General features: G+C 58.1%; 1 protein-coding gene across 1 annotated transcript in view; it reads right to left on the bottom strand.

Moving 5' to 3' along the window:
* LOC140411509 (dynein axonemal heavy chain 6-like) overlaps positions 1-21284 on the bottom strand; it is a 1703852-nt gene that overhangs the window by 329643 nt on the left and 1352925 nt on the right. Inside the window, exon 60 of the mRNA XM_072500595.1 lies at positions 4384-4509. Coding sequence (XP_072356696.1) covers positions 4384-4509 — 126 coding nt within the window. The remainder of the gene's footprint in view (positions 1-4383; positions 4510-21284) is intronic.

Raw genomic sequence — 21284 nt, forward strand, 5'->3', positions numbered from 1 at the left:
AACTTGAGGAGGGAGAGAGAGAAACACAAATTGAGGGAGGGAGAGAGAGAGAAACACAAAATGGGGGAAGGGGAGAGAGAGAAAAACACAAACTGGGAGAAGGAGAGAGAGAGAAAGACATAAACTGGGAGAGGGAGCGAGAGAGAGGAATACAAACTGGGAGAGGGAGAGAAACACAAACTGGGAGAGGGAGAGAGAGAAACACAAACTGGAAGAGGGAGAGAGAGAAACACAAACTGGGGGAGGGAGAGAGAGAAACACAAACTGGAAGAGGGAGAGAGAGAAACACGAACTGGAAGAGGGAAAGAGAAAAACACAAACTGGAAGAGGGAAAGAGAGAAACACAAACTGGAGGAGGGAGAGAGAGAAACACAAACTGGGGGAGGGAGAGAGAGAAACACAAACTGGAAGAGGGAGAGAGAGAAACACAAACTGGAAGAGGGAGAGAGAGAAACACAAACTGGGGGAGGGAGAGAGAGAAACACAAACTGGAAGAGGGAGTGAGAGAAACACAAACTGGAGGAGGGAGAGAGAGAAACACAAACTGGGGGAGGGAGAGAGAGAAACACAAACTGGGGGAGGGAGAGAGAGAAACACAAACTGGAGGAGGGAGAGAGAGAAACACGAACTGGAAGAGGGAGAGAGAGAAACACAAACTGGAAGAGGGAGAGAGAGAAACACAAACTGGAAGAGGGAGAGAGAGAAACACAAACTGGGGGAGGGAGGGAGAGAAACACAAACTGGAAGAGGGAGAGAGAGAAACACAAACTGGAGGAGGGAGAGAGAGAAACACAAACTGGAGGAGGGAAAGAGAGAAACACAAATTGAGGGAGGGAGAGAGAGAGAGAAACACAAAATGGGGGAAGGGGAGAGAGAGAAAAACACAAACTGGGAGAAGGAGAGAGAGAGAAAGACATAAACTGGGAGAGGGAGCGAGAGAGAGGAACACAAACTGGGAGAGGGAGAGAGAGAGAGACATAAACTGGGAGAGGGAGCGAGAGAGAGAAAAACACAAACTGGGAGAAGGAGAGAGAGAGAAAGACATAAACTGGGAGAGGGAGCGAGAGAGAGGAACACAAACTGGGAGAGAGAGAGAGGGAGAGACATAAACTGGGAGAGGGAGAGAGAGAGAGAAACACAAACTGGGAGAGGGAGAGAGAGAAACACAAACTGGAAGAGGGAGAGAAACACAAACTGGGGGAGGGAGAGAGAGAAACACAAACTGGAAGAGGGAAAGAGAGAAACACAAACTGGAGGAGGGAGAGAGAGAAACACAAACTGGAGGAGGGAGAGAGAGAAACACAAACTGGAAGAGGGAGAGAGAGAAACACAAACTGGAGGAGGGAGAGAGAGAAACACAAACTTGAGGAGGGAGAGAGAGAAACACAAATTGAGGGAGGGAGAGAGAGAGAAACACAAAATGGGGGAAGGGGAGAGAGAGAAAAACACAAACTGGGAGAAGGAGAGAGAGAGAAAGACATAAACTGGGAGAGGGAGCGAGAGAGAGGAACACAAACTGGGAGAGGGAGAGAGAGAGAGACATAAACTGGGAGAGGGAGCGAGAGAGAGAGGAACACAAACTGGGAGAAGGAGAGAGAGAGGAAGACATAAACTGGGAGAGGGAGCGAGAGAGAGGAACACAAACTGGGAGAGGGAGAGAGAGAGAGGGACATAAACTGGGAGTGTGTGCGAGAGAGAGAAACACAAACTGGGAGAGGGAGAGATAGAAAAACACAAACTGGGAGGAGAGATAGAGAAACACAAACTGGGAGAGGGAGAGACAGAGAAACACAAACTGGGAGAGGGAGAGATAGAGAAACACAAACTGGGAGAGGGAGAGACAGAGAAACACAAACTGGGAGAGGGAGAGATAGAAAAACACAAACTGGCAGGAGAGATAGAGAAAAATAAACTGGTAGAGGGAGAGAAAGAGAAACATAAACTGGGAGAGGGAGAGATAGAGAAACACAAACTGGGAGAGGGTGAGATAGAGAAACACAAACTGGGAGAGGGAGAGATAGAGAAACACAAACTGGGAGAGGGAGAAATAGAGAAACACAAACTGGGAGAGGGAGAGATAGAGAAACACAAACTGGGAGAGGGAGAGATAGAGAAACACAAACTGGGAGAGGGAGAGATAGAGAAACACAAACTGGGAGAGGGAGAGATAGAGAAACACAAACTGGGAGAGAGGGAGAGAGAGAGATAAAAACAAACTGTGGGATGGAAAGAGAGAGAAATTCACAAACTGTGGGATAGAGAGCAAGATAAACACAAACTGGGAGAGGGAGAGAGTGAAACACAAACTGGAGAATGGAGTGACAGAGAAACTGAGGGTGGGATCGTCCAGTTCCCCAGCAGTGTGTTTTTCAGCAGAGTGCCATTCACGGATGGCTGGATTCTCCCTTTCCATCGCTTGTCAATGAGATTCCCCATTGATACCCCCACCCATCGCTGGAACTGCCGGGGGAAAAGAAAATCCCAATCGCCTGAGTTAAGTGCTTTCACTTCCTCTTTTTCTCAGCAGAATGCATTTAACTGATTTAGTTGTGGTCAGGAGCTGTGAATCATGTTCCGCTGTTTATAAACAATGCGGTTAGATTCAAAGCAGGTTATTGAGATGCATTCAAGTGTGAATAGAAATTAAAATAAAGAATCCAGACATCTGGCTGTCTGAAAGCAGTCAATTACAGCATGCTAAACGCTTTTCCCACTTTGACCAGGATTCTCCCTTCTGGGGACTAAGTCTCCACGCCGGCGGGAGAACTGGCGCCAACCACTCAGGCGTCAACAGCCCCAAAAAGTGCGGACTTCTACGCATTTTCAGGAGGTAGGTGGACGGCGGAGGGGTTGGCGCGCTCCAGCCGGCGGTGAAGGGATGGCGCGAGTTCGCGCATGCGCCGTTGGCCCGGCGTGATCTGCGCGGGGGGTTCTCTTCTCCGCGCCGGCCATAGTGGAGCCCTACAGGGGCCGGAGTGGAAGGAAGAAGTGCCGCTGTTAACGGCCCCTGACCGGCGTGGCAGGAATCCCGCCCTCGCCCGAAAAAAGGCGCCGGAGAATACGGCAGCCGGCGTCAGGGCGGGATTCTCTGACCCAGCGGGGGATCAGAGAAACCCGCCCTTGACAGTGAATAGAAGCCTTGCAGCTCAAAGTATCTGAGGGGTTTAAAGCCTTGTCATGTGGTGTTGGATTTCTATGAAGTAACAGCTGCTGATTTCCAGACATCTGCCTGAGACAGCAGATTTAAGGGACAGGTGAGTGAAGATTTAAGGGACAGGTGAGTGAAGAAGCAATGATTTTTCCGCTGTTTCTGCCTGGGCTGCTCTTTAGTTTCCAGGAAGGGGTGACTGATTGGGAAGGGGTTGTCTCTGTTTTGGGGGTGTTTCTGTAATGGGGGGGGGTCACTATTCTGGGGGGGGGGGCTCTGTTGGAGAGATCAGGTTGGCGGATCTGGTAGGGGGAGGGGGATGTTGGGGCGGTCGAGTCACCCTCACCTGTGCATGCTGTGTGGAGTGATCCCGTGAAATGTGGAGTGATCCCAGAAATCCCGTGGTGGTGGGGGTGGGGGGGGTGCCCTACTTGTTACCGGGTGTGGGGGGGGGGGCAGGATTTGTGTTGCTGTGGGGCAGGGAGGTCAGGCACAAGCTGGGGAGAGAGTGCTACAAACACAAACTGATAGAGGGAGAGAAAGAAAAACTGGGGGGGGGGGGGGGAGAGCGTGAAAAGATTTTAGTTAGCACAGTAGCACAGTAGGCAGCACAGTTGCTTCACAGCTCCAGGGTCCCCGGTTCAATTCCCGACTTGGGTCACTGTCTGTGTGGAGTCTGCACGTTCTCCCCGTGTCTGCGTGGGTTTCCTCCGGGTGCTCCGGTTTCCTCCCACAAGTCCCGAAAGACGTGCTGTTAGGTGAATTGGACAGTGTATCCGAACAGGCGCCGGAATGTGACGATTTTCACAATAATTTCATTGCAGTGTCAATGTAAATCTACTTGTGACACTAATAAAGGTTATTATTACTTAGTATTTCTAATTGTGGTCGAAATGGCAGAAACATCATAGTTTCAGTGAATGATTACTATATCTTCCAGTTCTTCGGAGTTCTTTATCTGATTTCTAAACCATGCTATTCATTTCACTGTAAAACAAAAAAAAATCAAATCTCTGCCTGAACCTTGGGGATACTGAGAGACTGGGACCAGGTATAAATGACATGAATGAAACGGAATTCCATGAACAGCGGCAGGTGGTGAAATGGATTCCATTTTCAGGAATATTTCAAACCAGAACTGCCAACCAATCTGAGTCAGGACATAGATTCATTCTTCAGAGCTTGTGTTGGGATCAGGTTAATGTGGAAAGGATTGACTGGTGTTATAACATTACCTCAGCATATTCCTCCACAATCTGTGTCTCTTCAGCCATGATCTCCTCTTCCTGTTTCACGATGGCTCGCACCTCCTCCACTGCCTCAGTGTCATCTTGAAGTTTCTGCATTAGCTTTTCAACCTCCTGCAGAAAGAATGGTCTGGTCAATGAAATGAAAATCGCTTATTGTCACGAGTAGGCTTCAATGAAGTTACTGTGAAAAGCCCCTAGTCGCCACATTCCGGTGCCTGTTCGGGGAGGCTGGTACGGGAATTGAACCGTGCTGCTGGACTGCCTGGGTATGCTTTAAAAGCCAGCGATTTAGCCCAGTGTGCTAAACCAGCCCCAATTGCTTCTGCACAGTTCTCCAGCCTGTACCTTACATCATGCTTCTTTATGTTGCCTTGATCACTGTCACAATAAAAACTTCTGTCAATCAAACCCTAGGAACATGGGAAGAGGAGGAGGCCATTCAGCCCCTCAAGCGTATTCTATCATTCCGTGAGAGCATGGCTTATCTGAACCTTTTGGTCTTTGTGTTGGAAAGTGTTGTTTGGCATTATCCCTCGGAGCCGAGTTCCTGTTCACAGAGGAAATAATTTCTCTCGATCTATAAGCTTCTTTCATCATATAACATCTCTCAAATACATAACTCCACAATCTTTTATTGTCAAAGGAAGACAATCCAAGTCTGTACAACCTGTCCCCATTAAAGCCATTTTAACTTCAGTTCCACCCTGCTGAAACTGACCTTGACCTTCTCTGTATCCAGTATCTCCTTTCTGCGGTGTATTGGCCAGACAGAGACTGCTGGATTTGAACTGGAGCATTAGACAACTGAGACAGAACTTGCAGCCTTTTTATTCCCTACAATCATTTCCATGCTGTTTTCTCACATTTTTGATTCTGTGGAACTCCACAGTAGTTAGCACTGCTTCCTCAGCGCCAGGGACCGGGGTTTAATCCCGGCCTCGGGTAACTGTGTGCAGCTTGCACATTCTCCCCATGTCTGTGTGGGTTTCCTCCCACAAGTCCCGAAAGATGTGCTTGTTAGATGAATTGGGCTTTCTGAATTCTTCCTCAGTGACCCGAACAGGCGCTGAGTGTGACAACTAGGATAGAATGGGTATAGACGGATATGGCACTAGGAAGTGCTGAGGGTTTTGGCCAAGGGTGGTAACATGACCGGTACAGGCTTGGAAGGCCGAAGGGCCTGTGCCTGTACTACATTGTTCTTTGTTCTTAAGGGATTTTCACAGTAAGTTCATTGCATTGTTAATGTAAGCCTAATTGTGACACTAGAAAGATTATTATTACTATTGCATTCGCTGTTCCCAATGTGGTCTCCTCTACATCGGAGAGACCGAACGCAGACTGGGTGATCGCTTTGCTGAGCACCTTCCATCTGTGCGCATTCAGGACCCTGACCTTCCCGTTGCTTGCCATTTTAACACCAGACCCTGCTCCCGTGCCCACATGTCTGTTCTTGGCCTGCTGCAATGTTCCAGTGAAGCTCAACGCAAACTGGAGGAACAACATCTCATCTTCTGGTCAGGCACGCTCCAGCCTTCCGCTGTCAACATCGAATTCAACAACTTCAGATGATTCGCTCTACCCCACCTCGACCCATTGGTTTTCATTCCATTTCATTGTAACTATCTTTTACCATTTCTTTCTCTCTTGTCTTTCTTTATATATATTTAACTCTCCCCCCCCGCATCTTATCCACCTTTCCTTACCCTTTCTCCCCTTTGCTTCCCCCTTCCCCACATCTACATCTGTCACAATTTACCCTCTGATGTGAGTTTCTCTGCTGTTTGGCCTTTCACACCTTTAATTCTCTCTGGGGACTGCCATTAGCACTCTTTCCCCTTGGTTACTGTGGCCATTAGCACCCGGTTTCCCTGGGTTTCTGCGGCTATGACTCATCTTTCATTCTCACTCCACAGTATAAATATTTCCCACTTTCTCCATCTTTTAGCTTTGAAAAAGGGTCACCTGGACTTGAAACGTTAGCTCTTTTCTCTCCCTGCAGATGCTGCCAGACCTGCTGAGATAGAACATAGAACATTACAGATTTTCCAGCATTTTCTCTTTGAGGTGCAGGTTGGGTGGATTGGTCATGCTAAATTGGCCCCTCGTGTCCAAAAGGTTAGGTGGGGTTATTGGGTTACGGGAATCGGGGAAAGGATTGAGCCTAGGTAGGGTGCAGACTCGATGGGCTGAATGGCCTCATTCTGAACTGTAGAGATTCTGTGAGTCTATGAAATCTCTTTTTCTTTTCGAGAGAATAATAAACACAGAAGCAGGCTGTTGGTCTTTGAGAGAGCAATCCAATTAGTCACTCGTGCCTGCACTTAAGAACATAGAACATAGAAAATACAGCACAGAACAGGCCCTTCGGCCCACGATGTTGTGCCGAACCTTTGTCCTAGATTAAGAACAAATTAATCTACACCCCATCATTTTACCGTAATCCATGTACATATCCAATAGCTGCTTGAAGGTCCCTAATGTTTCCGACTCAACTACTTCCACAGGCAGTGCATTCCGTGCCCCCACTACTCTCTGGGTAAAGAACCTACCTCTGACATCCCCCCTATATCTTCCACCATTCACCTTAAATTTATGTCCCCTTGTAATGGTTTGTTCTACCCGGGGAAATAGTCTCTGACTGTCTACTCTATCTATTCCCCTGATCATCTTATAAACCTCTACCAAGTCTCCCCTCATCCTTCTCCATTCAAATGAGAAAAGTCCGAGCACCCTCAACCTTTCCTCGTAAGACCTACTCTCCATTCCAGGCAAAATCCTGGTAAATCTCCTTTGCACCTTTTCCAAAGTTTCCACATCCTTCCTAAAATGAGGCGACCAGAACTGCACACAGTACTCCACATGTGGCCGTACCAAGGTTTTGTACAGCTGCATCATCACCTCACGGATCTTAAATTCAATCCCTCTGCTAATGAACGCTAGCACACCATAGGCCTTCTTCACAGCTCTGTCCACTTGAGTGGCAACTTTCAAAGATCTATTAACATAGACCCCAAGATCTGTCTGCTCCTCCACATTGCCAAGAACCCTACCGTTAACCCTATATTCCGCATTCATATTTGTCCTTCCAAAATGGACAACCTCACTCTTTTCAGAGTTAAACTCCACCTGCCACTTCTCAGCACAGCTCTGCATCCTATCTATGTCTCTTTGCAGCCGACAACAGCCCTCCTCACTATCCACAACTCCACCAATCTTCGTATCGTCTGCCAATTTACTGGCACATCCTTCAACTCCCTCAACCAAGTCATTAATGAAAATCACGAACAGCAGAGGACCCAGGACTGATCCCTGCGGTACGCCACTGGTAACTGAGCTCCAGGCTGAATATTTGCCATCCACCACCACTCTCTGACTTCTATCGGTTAGCCAACTGGCCAAATTTCCTACTATCCCATGCCTCCTTGCTTTCTGCATAAGCCTACCATGGGGAACATTATCAAATGCCTTACTAAAATCCATGTACACTACATCCACTGCTTTACCTTCATCCACGTGCTTGGTCACCTCCTCAAAGAATTCAATAAGACTTGTGAGGCAAGACCTACCCCTCACAAATCCGTGCTGACTATCCCTAATCAAGCAGTGTCTTTCCAGATGCTCAGAAATCCTATCCCTCAGTAACCTTTCCATTACTTTGCCTACCACCGAAGTAAGACTAACTGGCCTGTAATTCCCAGGGTTATCCCTATTCCCTTTTTTGAACAGGGGCACGACATTCGCCACTCTCCAATCCCCTGGTACCACCCCTGTTGACAGTGAGGACGAAAAGATCATTGCCAACGGCTCTGAAATTTCATCTCTTGTTTCCCATAGAATCCTTGGATATAACCCGTCAGGCCCGGGGGGCTTCGCATCCCAAAATATTTTTCCTTTCAAGTTTTTACCCAATTCCCTCTTGGAAGTTAATATTACATCTGCTTCAGAACATAACACTCACGAGGAGAAGTGGTGATGTAGTAGCGGTCTCACTAGACTAGTAATCCAGAAACCCAGGGTAATACTCTGTGGACCCTGGTTTGAACCTCGCCCTGGCAGAGGGTCAAATTTAAATTCAACAAAAGAAATCTGAAATTAAAAGTCGAATGATAATATGAAACCATTGCTGATTGTTTAGTTCATATCAAAGCTCCAAAACCTAGGACTTGGCTCCCCACTCTGCAACTGGATCCTGGATTTTCTGACCAACAGACCACAATCAGTAAGAATGAACAACAACACCTCCTCCACAATAGTCCTCAACACCGGCGCCCCGCAAGGCTGCGTATTTAGCCCCCTACTCTACTCCCTGTACACACACGACTGCGTGGCAAAACTTGGTTCCAACTCCATCTACAAGTTTGCTGACGATACGACCATAGTGGGCCGGATCTCGAATAACGATGAGTCCGAATACAGGAGGGAGATAGAGAACCTAGTGGAGTGGTGTAGGGACAACAATCTGTCCCTCAATGCCAGCAAAACTAAAGAGCTGGTAATTGACTTCAGGAAGCAAAGTACTGTATACATCAACAGGGCTGAGGTGGAGGTGGTTGGCAGTTTCAAATTCCTAGGGGTGCACATCTCCAAAAATCTGTCCTGGTCCATCCACGTCGACGCTACCACAAAGAAAGCACAACAGCGCCTATACTTCCTCAGGAAACTAAGAACATTCGGCATGTCCACAGTGACTCTGACCAACTTTTACAGATGCACCATAGAAAGCATCCTAACGGGCTGCATCACAGCCTGGTATGGCAACTGCTCGGCCCAGGACCCCAAGAAACTTCAGAGAGTCGTGAACACCGCCCAGTCCATCACACAAACCTGCCTCCCATCCATTGACTCCATCTACACCTCCCGCTGCCTGGGGAAAGCGGGCAGTATAATCAAAGATCCCTCCCACCCGGCTTACTCACTCTTCCAACTTCTTCCATCGGGCAGGAGATACAGAAGTCCGAGAACACGCACAAACAGACTCAAAAACAGCTTCTTCCCCGCTGTTACCAGACTCCTAAATGACCCTCTTATGGACTGATTTCATTAACACTACACCTTGTATGCTTCATCCGATGCCAGTGCTTATGTAGTTACATTGTATATGTTGTGTTGCCCTATTATGTATTTTCTTTTATTCCCTTTTCTTCTCATGTACTTAATGATCTGTTGAGCTGCTCGCAGAAAAATACTTTTCACTGTACCTCGGTACACGTGACAATAAACAAATCCAATCCAATCCAATCCAATCACGAATGTTGTTCAGAGAAGGAACTCTGCTGTCTTACCAGGTCAGGCCTACATATGACTCCAGGTCCACAGCAGTGTGGTTGACTCTTAAATGGCCGAACGAACTACTCAATTGACGGGCAATAAATGCTGGCCCAGACACCCACATCCCATAAATGAATAAAAAATTTAATCTTACAATCTACAGACTTTAAAAGCTGTCATTTTCCACAGTGCACCCAGTTCATTTCTCTGCCTTTTTCCCTGAATCATTTGCTATATTTCCTTTCAAAATTTATCCTAAACCCCCCCCCCCCATCTCCCCGCTCCCCCTCATTAAGTGACGTGTCAGCCTCTGCCCCAAAAAGGACCTACAGTAAAATAGTCCACACGCTGAAATATCATCTTGTGAAGAGATCTGGGGCGTCATTCTCCGACCCCCCCCCCCAGCGGGTCGGAGAATGGCCGTTGGCCGCCGTGAATCCCGCCCCCGCCGGTTGCCGAAGTCTCCGGTACCGGATATTCGGCGGGGGCGGGAATCGGGCCGCACCTGTTGGCGGGCACCCCCGCTGGATTCTCCGGCCCGCATGGGCCGAAGTCCGGCCGATAAATTGCCTGTCCCGCCGGCGTAAATTAAAGTACCTATTTACCGGCGGGACAAGGCAGCGCGGGCGGGCTCCGGGGTCCTGGGGGGGGCGCGGGGCGATCTGACCCCGGGGGGTGCCCCCACGGTGGCCTGGCCCGCGATCGGGACCCACCAATCCGCGGGCGGGCCTGTGCCCTGGAGGCACTCTTTTCCTTCCGCCTTCGCCACGGTCTCCACCATGGCGGAGGCGGAAGAGAGTCTCTCCACTGCGCATGCGCGGGAAACTGTCAGCGGCCGCTGACGCTCCCGCGCATGCGCCGCCCCGACATGTCATTTCCGCGCCAGCTGGCGGGGCAACAAAGGCCGTTTCCGCCAGCTGGCGGGGCGGAAATCCCTCCGGCGCCGGCCTAGCCCCTCAATGTTGGGGCTCGGCCCCCAAAGATGCGGAGCATTCCGCACCTTTGGGGCGGCGCGATGCCCGTCTGATTGGCGCCGCTTGATTGGCGGACATCGCGCAGTTTGGGGGGAATTTCGCCCCTGACTTGTTGCTTCATCTTGCACTCAAGAGCTGGTGAATGAAAGAGGTTCAAGGCATAATTTGTTTCCAAAGTCTCGGTTTTCTCTTCAATTTAGCACAGTGACACAGTGGTTAGCACTGCTGCCTCACAGTGCCAGAGACCCGGGTTCAATTCCCACCTGGGGTGATTGTGCGGAGTTTACACGTTCTCCAAGTGTCTGCGTGGATTTCCTCTGGGTGCTCCTGTTTCCTCCCACAGTCCAAAGATGTGCAGAATTGGCCATGCTCAATTGCCCCTTAGGGTGGGGTTGCAGGAATAGGGCAGGGTATTGGGCCTAGGTAGGGTAGTTTTTCCAAGGGTTGGTACCTAATGAGTACTAATGCTGTGGAGGACAGGCTTTTGGAGTGTGTTGGGGATGGTGTTCTGGAACAGTAAGTTGAGAAACTGACGAGAGAACAGGCTATTTTAGATGAAATATTATGTAATGAGATTCGGCTAATTAATAAAATAAACCCTTCAGGAATGAATGATCATAAAATGATAGAATTTTCTATATTATATAGCCCGCGATGGTTGTCAGAGTGAACAGCAATGCAGGCTGGGATTCTGGAAAGAATGGGGAAACGGGGCTAAAGATGGAGCCACGATCTCTGTGGAGCCGGCTCTATAAGGCCCTGTCCCTCCAGAGTGATGATTAAATCCCGTCCCGTTTTTAAAGAGGCTTAAGATCAGGAGTGAAAGCTGGTGTGTGTAACTGGAGACTTACACACAGTTTTCAGTCTGAGCTTGACACTTTGAAAAAAGATGGTAAGAATCTGCCCATTCTGTTTGAAAGTGAGGTAGTTCAAACCAGAGTGGTAAATGCTGATTCTTGTTCATAATGTTGGTAAATGCACAACCTGCCAGTTGGCCATTCATCCTACCCCTCTGGCCTTCACTTATTGTAACACCTTTTAAATTCTCTAAACTTTAAAAACCTTTTACAAGTTAGTGGGCTAAATTCTCCACTACCCACCGCCCATAGCAGGGTCCCCGATGCGGCAGAGAATTGGGCGTTCTGGGAAAATTTGGAAGCTAGAGAGCAGTCAAAATAGAGGCAGTGAAAAAATGACTATTGTAACACTTACCTTGAAGCACCACCTGTCTACTCATAGAACATTACAGCGCAGTACAGGCCCCTCGATGTTGCGCCGACCTGTGAAACCGCTCTAAAGCCCATCTACACTATTCCCTTATCATCCATATGTCTATCCAATTACCATTTAAATGCCCTTAGTGTTGGCGACTCCACTACTGTTACAGGCAGGGCATTCCACGCCCTTACTACTCTCTGAGTAAAGAACCTACCTCTGACATCTGTCCTATATCTATCTCTCCTCAATTTAAAGCTATGTCCCCTCGTGCTAGACATCACCACCCGAGGACAAAGGCTCTCACTGTCCACCCTATCCAATCCTTTGATCATCTTGTATGCCTCAATTAAGTCACCTCTTAACCTTCGTCTCTCTAACGAAAACAGCCTCAAGTCCCTCAGCCTTTCCTCATAAGATCTTCCCTCCATACCAGGCAACATTCTGGTAAATCTCCTCTGCACCCTTTCCAATGCTTCCACATCCTTCCTATAATGCGGCGACCAGAATTGCACGCAATACTCCAAATGTGGCCGCACCAGAGTTTTGTACAGATGCAACATGACCTCATGGCTCCGAAACTCAATCCCTCTACCAATAAAAGCTAACACACCGTACGCCTTCTTAACAACCATGGAAAGGGAACAGCTGTGTTGTCAATTCCCAGCTCAACACTTCAAAATCACTCCAGCGTGAAGGGCATGATTGGAATGCACTTAACCCTCTTTGGTGTGGTTGATGTTTGTATACATTGTGGTTACAGCACTTATAGAAGAAGATGAAAGAAGCAAGGCTAACAGTTAGTTTGTGAAAGTTGTCAATCACAGCCAATTACCAGAAATGAATGAATGGTTTGCAGCTAATAGATCTGAGGGGTTACATATTTGAGCTAGGAATGAACATGTGGTGCTTCTAGCTAAGTGTTACAACAGTCATTTTTTTTTGCTGCCACTATCTGGACTGCTATCTAGATTCCAGACAGGGATCTCTTTTCTGAGGATCGCAATGACCTTGGTTCAGCCACACCTGGAATGTAGGTCGGGATTCTCCTTCCACCGGCTGGCAGCAGGATTCTCCGTCCCGCCAGCCGGCAGCGGGATGCTCCGTCCCTCCAGCCGGCAGCGGGATTCTCCGTCCCGCCAGCGGGATTCTCCGTCCCGCCAGCCGGCAGCGGGATGCTCCGTCCCTCCAGCCGGCAGCGGGATTCTCCGTCCCGCCAGCGGGATTCTCCGTCCCGCCAGCCGGCAGCGGGATGCTCCGTCCCTCCAGCCGGCAGCGGGATTCTCCGTCCCGCCAGCGGGATTCTCCGTCCCGCCAGCCGGCAGCGGGATGCTCCGTCCCTCCAGCCGGCAGCGGGATTCTCCGTCCCGCCAGCGGGATTCTCCGTCCCGCCAGCCGGCAGCGGGATGCTCCGTCCCTCCAGCCGGCAGCGGGATGCTCCGTCCCTCCAGCCGGCAGCGGGATTCTCCGTCCCGCCAGCGGGATTCTCCGTCCCGCCAGCGGGATTCTCCGTCCCGCCAGCCGGCAGCGGGATGCTCCGTCCCTCCAGCCGGCAGCGGGATGCTCCGTCCCTCCAGCCGGCAGCGGGATTCTCCGTCCCGCCAGCGGGATTCTCCGTCCCGCCAGCGGGATTCTCCGTCCCGCCAGCGGGATGCTCCGTCCCGCCAGCCGGCAGCGGGATTCTCCTTCCCGCCAGCGGGATTCTCCGTCCCGCCGGCCGGCAGCGGGATACTCCGTCCCGCCAGCCGGCAGCGGGATTCTCCGTCCCGCCGGCCGGCAGCGGGATTCTCCGTCCCGCCAGCCGGCAGCGGGATTCTCCGTCCCGCCAGCCGGCAGCGGGATTCTCCGTCCCGCCAGCCGGCAGCGGGATTCTCCGTCCCGCCAGCCGGCAGCGGGATTCTCCGTCCCTCCGGCCGGCAGCGGGATTCTCCGTCCCGCCAGCCGGCAGCGGGATACTCCGTCCATCCGGACGGAAGCGGGATTCTCCGTCCCGCCAGCCGGCAGCGGGATTCTCCGTCCCGCCAGCCGGCAGCGGGATTCTCCGTCCCGCCAGCCTGCAGCGGGATTCTCCGTCCCGCCGGGCGGCAGCGGGATTCTCCATCCCGCCGGCCGGCAGCGGGATTCTCCGTCCCGCCGGCCGGCAGCGGGATTCTCCGTCCCGCCAGCCGGCAGCGGGATTCTCCGTCCCGCCAGCCGGCAGCGGGATTCTCCGTCCCTCCGGCCGGCAGCGGGATTCTCCGTCCCGCCGGCCGGCAGCGGGATTCTCCGTCCCTCCGGCCGGCAGCGGGATTCTCCGTCCCGCCAGCCGGCAGCGGGATTCTCCGTCCCGCCAGCCGGCAGCGGGATTCTCCGTCCCGCCAGCCGGCAGCGGGATTCTCCTTCGTGTCAGCCGGCAGCGGGATTCTCCGTCCCGCTGGCAGCGGGATTCTCCTTCGTGTCAGCCGGCAGCGGGATTCTCCGTCCCGCCAGCCAGCAGCGGGATTCTCCGTCCCGCCAGCGGGATTCTCCTTCGTGTCAGCCGGCAGCGGGATTCTCCGTCCCGCCAGCGGGATTCTCCGTCCCGCCAGCCGGCAGCGGGATGCTCCGTCCCTCCAGCCGGCAGCGGGATTCTCCGTCCCGCCAGCGGGATTCTCCGTCCCGCCAGCCGGCAGCGGGATTCTCCGTCCCGGAAGCCGGCAGCGGGATTCTCCGTCCCGCCGGCCGGCAGCGGGATTCTCCGTCCCGCCAGCGGGATTCACTGTCCCGCCAGCCGGCAGCGGGATGCTCCGTCCCTCCAGCCGGCAGCGGGATTCTCCGTCCCGGCAGCGGGATTCTCCGTCCCGCCAGCCGGCAGCGGGATTCTCCGTCCCGCCAGCCGGCAGCGGGATGCTCCGTCCCTCCAGCCGGCAGCGGGATTCTCCGTCCCGGCAGCGGGATTCTCCGTCCGGCCAGCCGGCAGCGGGATGCTCCGTCCCTCCGGCCGGCAGCGGGATTCTCCGTCCCGCCGGCCGGCAGCGGGATTCTCCGTCCCGCCGGCCGGCAGCGGGATTCTCCGTCCCGCCGGCCGGCAGCGGGATTCTCCGTCCCGCCGGCCGGCAGCGGGATTCTCCGTCCCGCCGGCCGGCAGCGGGATTCTCCGTCCCGCCGGCCGGCAGCGGGATTCTCCGTCCCGCCGGCCGGCAGCGGGATTCTCCGTCCCGCCGGCCGGCAGCGGGATTCTCCTTCGTGTCAGCCGGCAGCGGGATTCTCCGTCCCGCCGGCGGGCAGCGGGATTCTCCGTCCCGGAAGCCGGCAGCGGGATTCTCCTTCGTGTCAGCCGGCAGCGGGATTCTCCGTCCCGCCGGCCGGCAGCGGGATTCTCCGTCCCTCCGGCCGGCAGCGGGATTCTCCGTCCCACCGGCCGGCAGCGGGATTCTCCGTCCCGGAAGCCGGCAGCGGGATTCTCCGTCCCGCCGGCCGGCAGCGGGATTCTCCGTCCCGCCGGCCGGCAGGGGGATTCTCCGTCCCGCCGGCCGGCAGCGGGATTCTCCGTCCCGCCGGCCGGCAGCGGGATTCTCCGTCCCGCCGGCCGGCAGCGGGATTCTCCGTCCCGCCGGCCGGCAGCGGGATTCTCCGTCCCGCCGGCCGGCAGCGGGATTCTCCGTCCCGCCGGCCGGCAGCGGGATTCTCCGTCCCGCCGGCCGGCAGCGGGATTCTCCGTCCCGCCGGCCGGCAGCGGGATTCTCCGTCCCGCCGGCGGGCAGTGGGATTCTCCGTCCCGGAAGCCGGCAGCGGGATTCTCCGTCCCGCCGGCCGGCAGCGGGATTCTCCGTCCCGCCGGCCGGCAGCGGGATTCTCCGTCCCGCCGGCAGCGGGATTCTCCGTCCCTCCGGCCGGCAGCGGGATTCTCCGTCCCTCCGGCCGGCAGCGGGATTCTCCGTCCCTCCGGCCGGCAGCGGGATTCTCCGTCCCTCCGGCCGGCAGCGGGATTCTCCGTCCCTCCGGCCGGCAGCGGGATTCTCCGTCCCTCCGGCCGGCAGCGGGATTCTCCGTCCCTCCGGCCGGCAGCGGGATTCTCCGTCCCTCCGGCCGGCAGCTGGATTCTCCGTCCCTCCAGCGGGAATCTCCGTCCCTCCGGCCGGCAGCGGGATTCTCCGTCCCTCCGGCCGGCAGCGGGATTCTCCGTCCCTCCGGCCGGCAGCGGGATTCTCCGTCCCTCCGGCCGGCAGCGGGATTCTCCGTCCCTCCGGCCGGCAGCGGGATTCTCCTCCCACCGGCCGGCAGCGGGATTCTCCGTCCCGGAAGCCGGCAGCGGGATTCTCCTCCCACCGGCCGGCAGCGGGATTCTCCGTCCCGCCAGCCGGCAGCGGGATTCTCCGTCCCACTGGCCGGCAGCGGGATTCTCCTTCGTGTCAGCCGGCAGCGGGATTCTCCGTCCCGCCAGCCGGCAGCGGGATTCTCCGTCCAATCGGCCGGCAGCGGGATTCTCCGTCCCGCCAGCCGGCAGCGGGATTCTCCGTCCAACCGGCCGGCAGCGGGATTCTCCGTCCCGGAAGCCGGCAGCGGGATTCTCCGTCCCGCCAGCAGCGGGATTCTCCGTCCCGCCAGCCGGCAGCGGGATTCTCCGTCCCGCCAGCAGCGGGATTCTCCGTCCCGCCAGCCGGCAGCGGGATTCTCCATCCTGGAAGCCGGCAGCGGGATTCTCCGTCCCTCCGGCCGGCAGCGGGATTCTCCTTCGTGTCAGCGGGCAGCGGGATTCTCCGTCCCGGAAGCCGGCAGCGGGATTCTCCGTCCCGGAAGCCGGCAGCGGGATTCTCCGTCCAACCGGCCGGCAGCGGGATTCTCCGTCCGGCCAGCCGGCAGCGGGATTCTCCGTCCCTACGGCCGGCAGCGGGATTCTCCGTCCCGCCAGCCGGCAGCGGGATTCTCCGTCCGGCCAGCCGGCAGCGGGTTTCTCCGTCCATCCGGCCGGCAGCGGGATTCTCCGTCCCTATGGCCGGCAGCGGGATTCTCCTTCGTGTCAGCCGGCAGCGGGATTCTCCGTCCCGGAAGCCGGCAGCGGGATTCTCCGTCCCGGCCAGCCGGCAGCGGGATTCTCCGTCCCGGAAGCCGGCAGCGGGATTCTCCGTCCTGGAAGCCGGCAGCGGGATTCTCCGTCCCGCCAGCCGGCAGCGGGATTCTCCGTCCCTATGGCCGGCAGCGGGATTCTCCTTCGTGTCAGCCGGCAGCGGGATTCTCCGTCCCGGAAGCCGGCAGCGGGATTCTCCGTCCCGGAAGCCGGCAGCGGGATTCTCCGTCCCTCCGGCCGGCAGCGGGATTCTCCGTCCCGGAAGCCGGCAGCGGGATTCTCCGTCCCGGAAGCCGGCAGCGGGATTCTCCGTCCCGCCAGCCGGCAGCGGGATTCTCCGTCCCAGAAGCCGGCAGCGGGATTCTCCGTTCCTCCGGCCGGCAGCGGGATTCTCCTTCGTGTCAGCCGGCAGCGGGATTCTCCGTCCCTCCGGCCGGCCGCGGGATTCTCCGTCCCTCCGGCCGGCAGCGGGATTCTCCGTCCCTCCGGCCGGCAGCGGGATTCTCCGTCCCTCCGGCGGGCAGCGGGATTCTCCGTCCCGCCAGCCGGCAGCGGGATTCTCCGTCCCGGAAGCCGGCAGCGGGATTCTCCGTCCCGCCGGCCGGCAGCGGGATTCTCCGTCCCGCTGGCCGGCAGCGGGATTCTCCGTCCCGCCGGCCGGAGGCGGGATTCTCCGTCCCGGAAGCCGGCAGCAGGATTCTCCGTCCAACTGGCCGGCAGCGGGATTCTCCGTCCCGCCAGCAGCGGGATTCTCCGTCCCTCCGGCCGGCAGCGGGATTCTCCGTCCCTCCGGCCGGCAGCGGGATTCTCCGTCCCTCCGGCCGGCAGCGGGATTCTCCGTCCCTCCGGCCGGCAGCGGGATTCTCCTCCCACTGGCCGGCAGCGGGATTCTCCTTCGTGTCAGCCGGCAGTGGGATTCTCCGTCCCGGAAGCCGGCAGCGGGATTCTCCGTCCCGGACGCGGGATTCTCTGTCCCGGAAGCCGGCAGCGGGATTCTCTGTCCCGCCGGCAGCGGGATTCTCCGTCCCTCCGGCCGGCAGCGGGATTCTCCGTCCCTCCGGCCGGCAGCGGGATTCTCCGTCCCTCCGGCCGGCAGCGGGATTCTCCGTCCCTCCGGCCGGCAGCGGGATTCTCCTCCCACTGGCCGGCAGCGGGATTCTCCGTCCCGGAAGCCGGCAGCGGGATTCTCCGTCCCTCCGGCCGGCAGCGGGATTCTCCGTCCCGGAAGCCGGCAGCGGGATTCTCCGTCCCTCCGGCCGGCTGCGGGATTCTCCGTCCCTCCGGCCGGCAGCGGGATTCTCCGTCCCGGAAGCCGGCAGCGGGATTCTCCTCCCACCGGCCGGCAGCGGGATTCTCCTTCGTGTCAGCCGGCAGCGGGATTCTCCGTCCGGCCAGCTGGCAGCGGATTCTCCGTCCCGGAAGCCGGCAGCGGGATTCTCCTTCCCGCCAGCCGGCAGCGGGATTCTCCGTCCCGCCAGCCGGCAGCGGGATTCTCCGTCCCTCCGGCCGGCAGCGGGATTCTCCGTCCCTCCGGCCGGCAGCGGGATTTTCCGTCCCTCCGGCCGGCAGCGGGATTCTCCGTCCCTCCGGCCGGCAGCGGGATTCTCCGTCCCTCCGGCCGGCAGCGGGATTCTCCGTCCCGGAAGCCGGCAGCGGGATTCTCCGTCCCGCCAGCCGGCAGCGGGATTCTCCGTCCCGCCAGCCGGCAGCTGGATTCTCCGTCCCGCCAGCCGGCAGCGGGATTCTCCGTCCCGCCAGCCAGCAGCGGGATTCTCCTTCGTGTCAGCCGGCAGTGGGATTCTCCGTCCCGGAAGCCGGCAGCGGGATTCTCCGTCCCGGACGCGGGATTCTCTGTCCCGGAAGCCGGCAGCGGGATTCTCTGTCCCGCCGGCAGCGGGATTCTCCGTCCCTCCGGCCGGCAGCGGGATTCTCCGTCCCTCCGGCCGGCAGCGGGATTCTCCGTCCCTCCGGCCGGCAGCGGGATTCTCCGTCCCTCCGGCCGGCAGCGGGATTCTCCTCCCACTGGCCGGCAGCGGGATTCTCCGTCCCGGAAGCCGGCAGCGGGATTCTCCGTCCCTCCGGCCGGCAGCGGGATTCTCCGTCCCGGAAGCCGGCTGCGGGATTCTCCTCCCACTGGCCGGCAGCGGGATTCTCCGTCCAATCGGCCGGCAGCGGGATTCTCCTCCCACTGGCCGGCAGCGGGATTCTCCGTCCCGGAAGCCGGCAGCGGGATTCTCCGTCCCTCCGGCCGGCTGCGGGATTCTCCTCCCACTGGCCGGCAGCGGGATTCTCCGTCCAATCGGCCGGCAGCGGGATTCTCCGTCCCGCCAGCCGGCGGCGGGATTCTCCGTCCCGCCGGCCGGAGGCGGGATTCTCCGTCCCGCCGGCAGCGGGATTCTCCGTCCCGCCGGCCGGCAGCGGGATTCTCCGTCCCGCCAGCCGGCAGCGGGATTCTCCGTCCCGCCAGCCGGCAGCGGGATTCTCCGTCCATCCGGCCGGCAGCGGGATTCTCCGTCCGGCCAGCCGGCAGCGGGATTCTCCGTCCCGCCTGCCGGCAGCGGGATTCTCCGTCCCGCCAGCCGGCAGCGGATTCTCCGTCCCGGAAGCCGGCAGCGGGATTCTCCGTCCCTCCGGCCGGCAGCGGGATTCTCCGTCCATCCGGCCGGCAGCGGGATTCTCCGTCCGGCCAGCCGGCAGCGGGATTCTCCGTCCCGCCTGCCGGCAGCGGGATTCTCCGTCCCGCCAGCCGGCAGCGGATTCTCATTCCCGGAAGCCGGCAGCGGGATTCTCCGTCCCGCCGGCCGGCAGCGGGATTCTCCGTCCCGCCAGCCGGCAGTGGGATTCTCCGTCCCGCCGGCCGGAGGCGGGATTCTCTGTCCCGGAAGCCGGCAGCGGGATTCTCTGTCCCGCCGGCAGCGGGATTCTCCGTCCCTACGGCCGGCAGCGGGATTCTCCGTCCCTACGTCCGGCAGCGGGATTCTCCGTCCCTACGGCCGGCAGCGGGATTTTCCTTCGTGTCAGCCGGCAGCGGGAATCTCTGTCCCGGAAGCCGGCAGCGGGATTCTCCGTCCCTCCGGCCGGCAGCGGGATTCTCCGTCCCGCCAGCCGGCAGCGGGATTCTCCGTCCCTCCGGCCGGCAGCGGGATTCTCCGTCCAACCGGCCGGCAGCGGGATTCTCCGTCCCGCCGGCAGCGGGATTCTCCTTCGTGTCAGCCGGCAGCGGGATTCTCCGTCCAACCGGCCGGCAGCGGGATTCTCCGTCCCGCCAGCCGGCAGCGGGATTCTCCGTCCCTCCGGCCGGCAGCGGGATTCTCCGTCCCTCCGTCCGGCAGCGGGATTCTCCGTCCCGGAAGCCGGCAGCGGGATTCTCCGTCCCTCCGTCCGGCAGCAGGATTCTCCGTCCCAGAAGCCGGCAGCAGGATTCTCCGTCCCGCCAGCCGGCAGCAGGATTCTCCGTCCCAGAAGCCGGCAGCAGGATTCTCCGTCCCGCCAGCCGGCAGCGGGATTCTCCGTCCCTCCGGCCGGCAGCGGGATTCTCCGTCCCTCCAGCCGGCAGCGGGATTCTCCGTCCCTACGGCCGGCAGCGGGATTCTCCGTCCCGCCAGCCGGTAGCGGGATTCTCCGTCCCTACGGCCGGCAGCGGGATTCTCCGTCCCGCCAGCCGGCAGCGGGATTCTCCGTCCCTCCGGCCGGCAGCGGGATTCTCCGTCCCGGAAGCCGGCAGCGGGATTCTCCGTCCAACCGGCCGGCAGCGGGATTCTCCGTCCCGCCAGCCGGCAGCGGGATTCTCCGTCCCGCCAGCCGGCAGCGGGATTCTCCGTCCCGCCAGCCGGCAGCGGGATTCTCCGTCCCTCCGGCCGGCAGCGGGATTCTCCGTCCCTCCGGCCGGCAGCGGGATTCTCCGTCCCTCCGGCCGGCAGCGGGATTCTCCGTCCCTCCGGCCGGCAGCGGGATTCTCCGTCCCGCCAGACGGCAGCGGGATTCTCCGTCCCTCCGGCCGGCAGCGGGATTCTCCGTCCCTCCGGCCGGCAGCGGGATTCTCCGTCCCGCCGGCCGGCAGCGGGATTCTCCGTCCCGCCGGCCGGCAGCGGGATTCTCCGTCCCGGAAGCCGGCAGCGGGATTCTCCGTCCAACCGGCCGGCAGCGGGATTCTCCGTCCCGCCAGCCGGCAGCGGGATTCTCCGTCCCGCCAGCCGGCAGCGGGATTCACCGTCCCGCCAGCGGGATTCTCCGTCCCGCCGGCCGGCAGCGGGATTCTCCGTCCCTCCGGCCGGCAGCGGGATTCTCCGTCCCTCCGGCCGGCAGCGGGATTCTCCGTCCCTCCGGCCGGCAGCGGGATTCTCCGTCCCTCCGGCCGGCAGCGGGACTCTCCGTCCCTCCGGCCGGCAGCGGGACTCTCC

This window comes from Scyliorhinus torazame, chromosome 4, assembly GCF_047496885.1.
Source record: "Scyliorhinus torazame isolate Kashiwa2021f chromosome 4, sScyTor2.1, whole genome shotgun sequence".
Classification (NCBI taxonomy): Eukaryota; Metazoa; Chordata; class Chondrichthyes; order Carcharhiniformes; family Scyliorhinidae; genus Scyliorhinus; species Scyliorhinus torazame.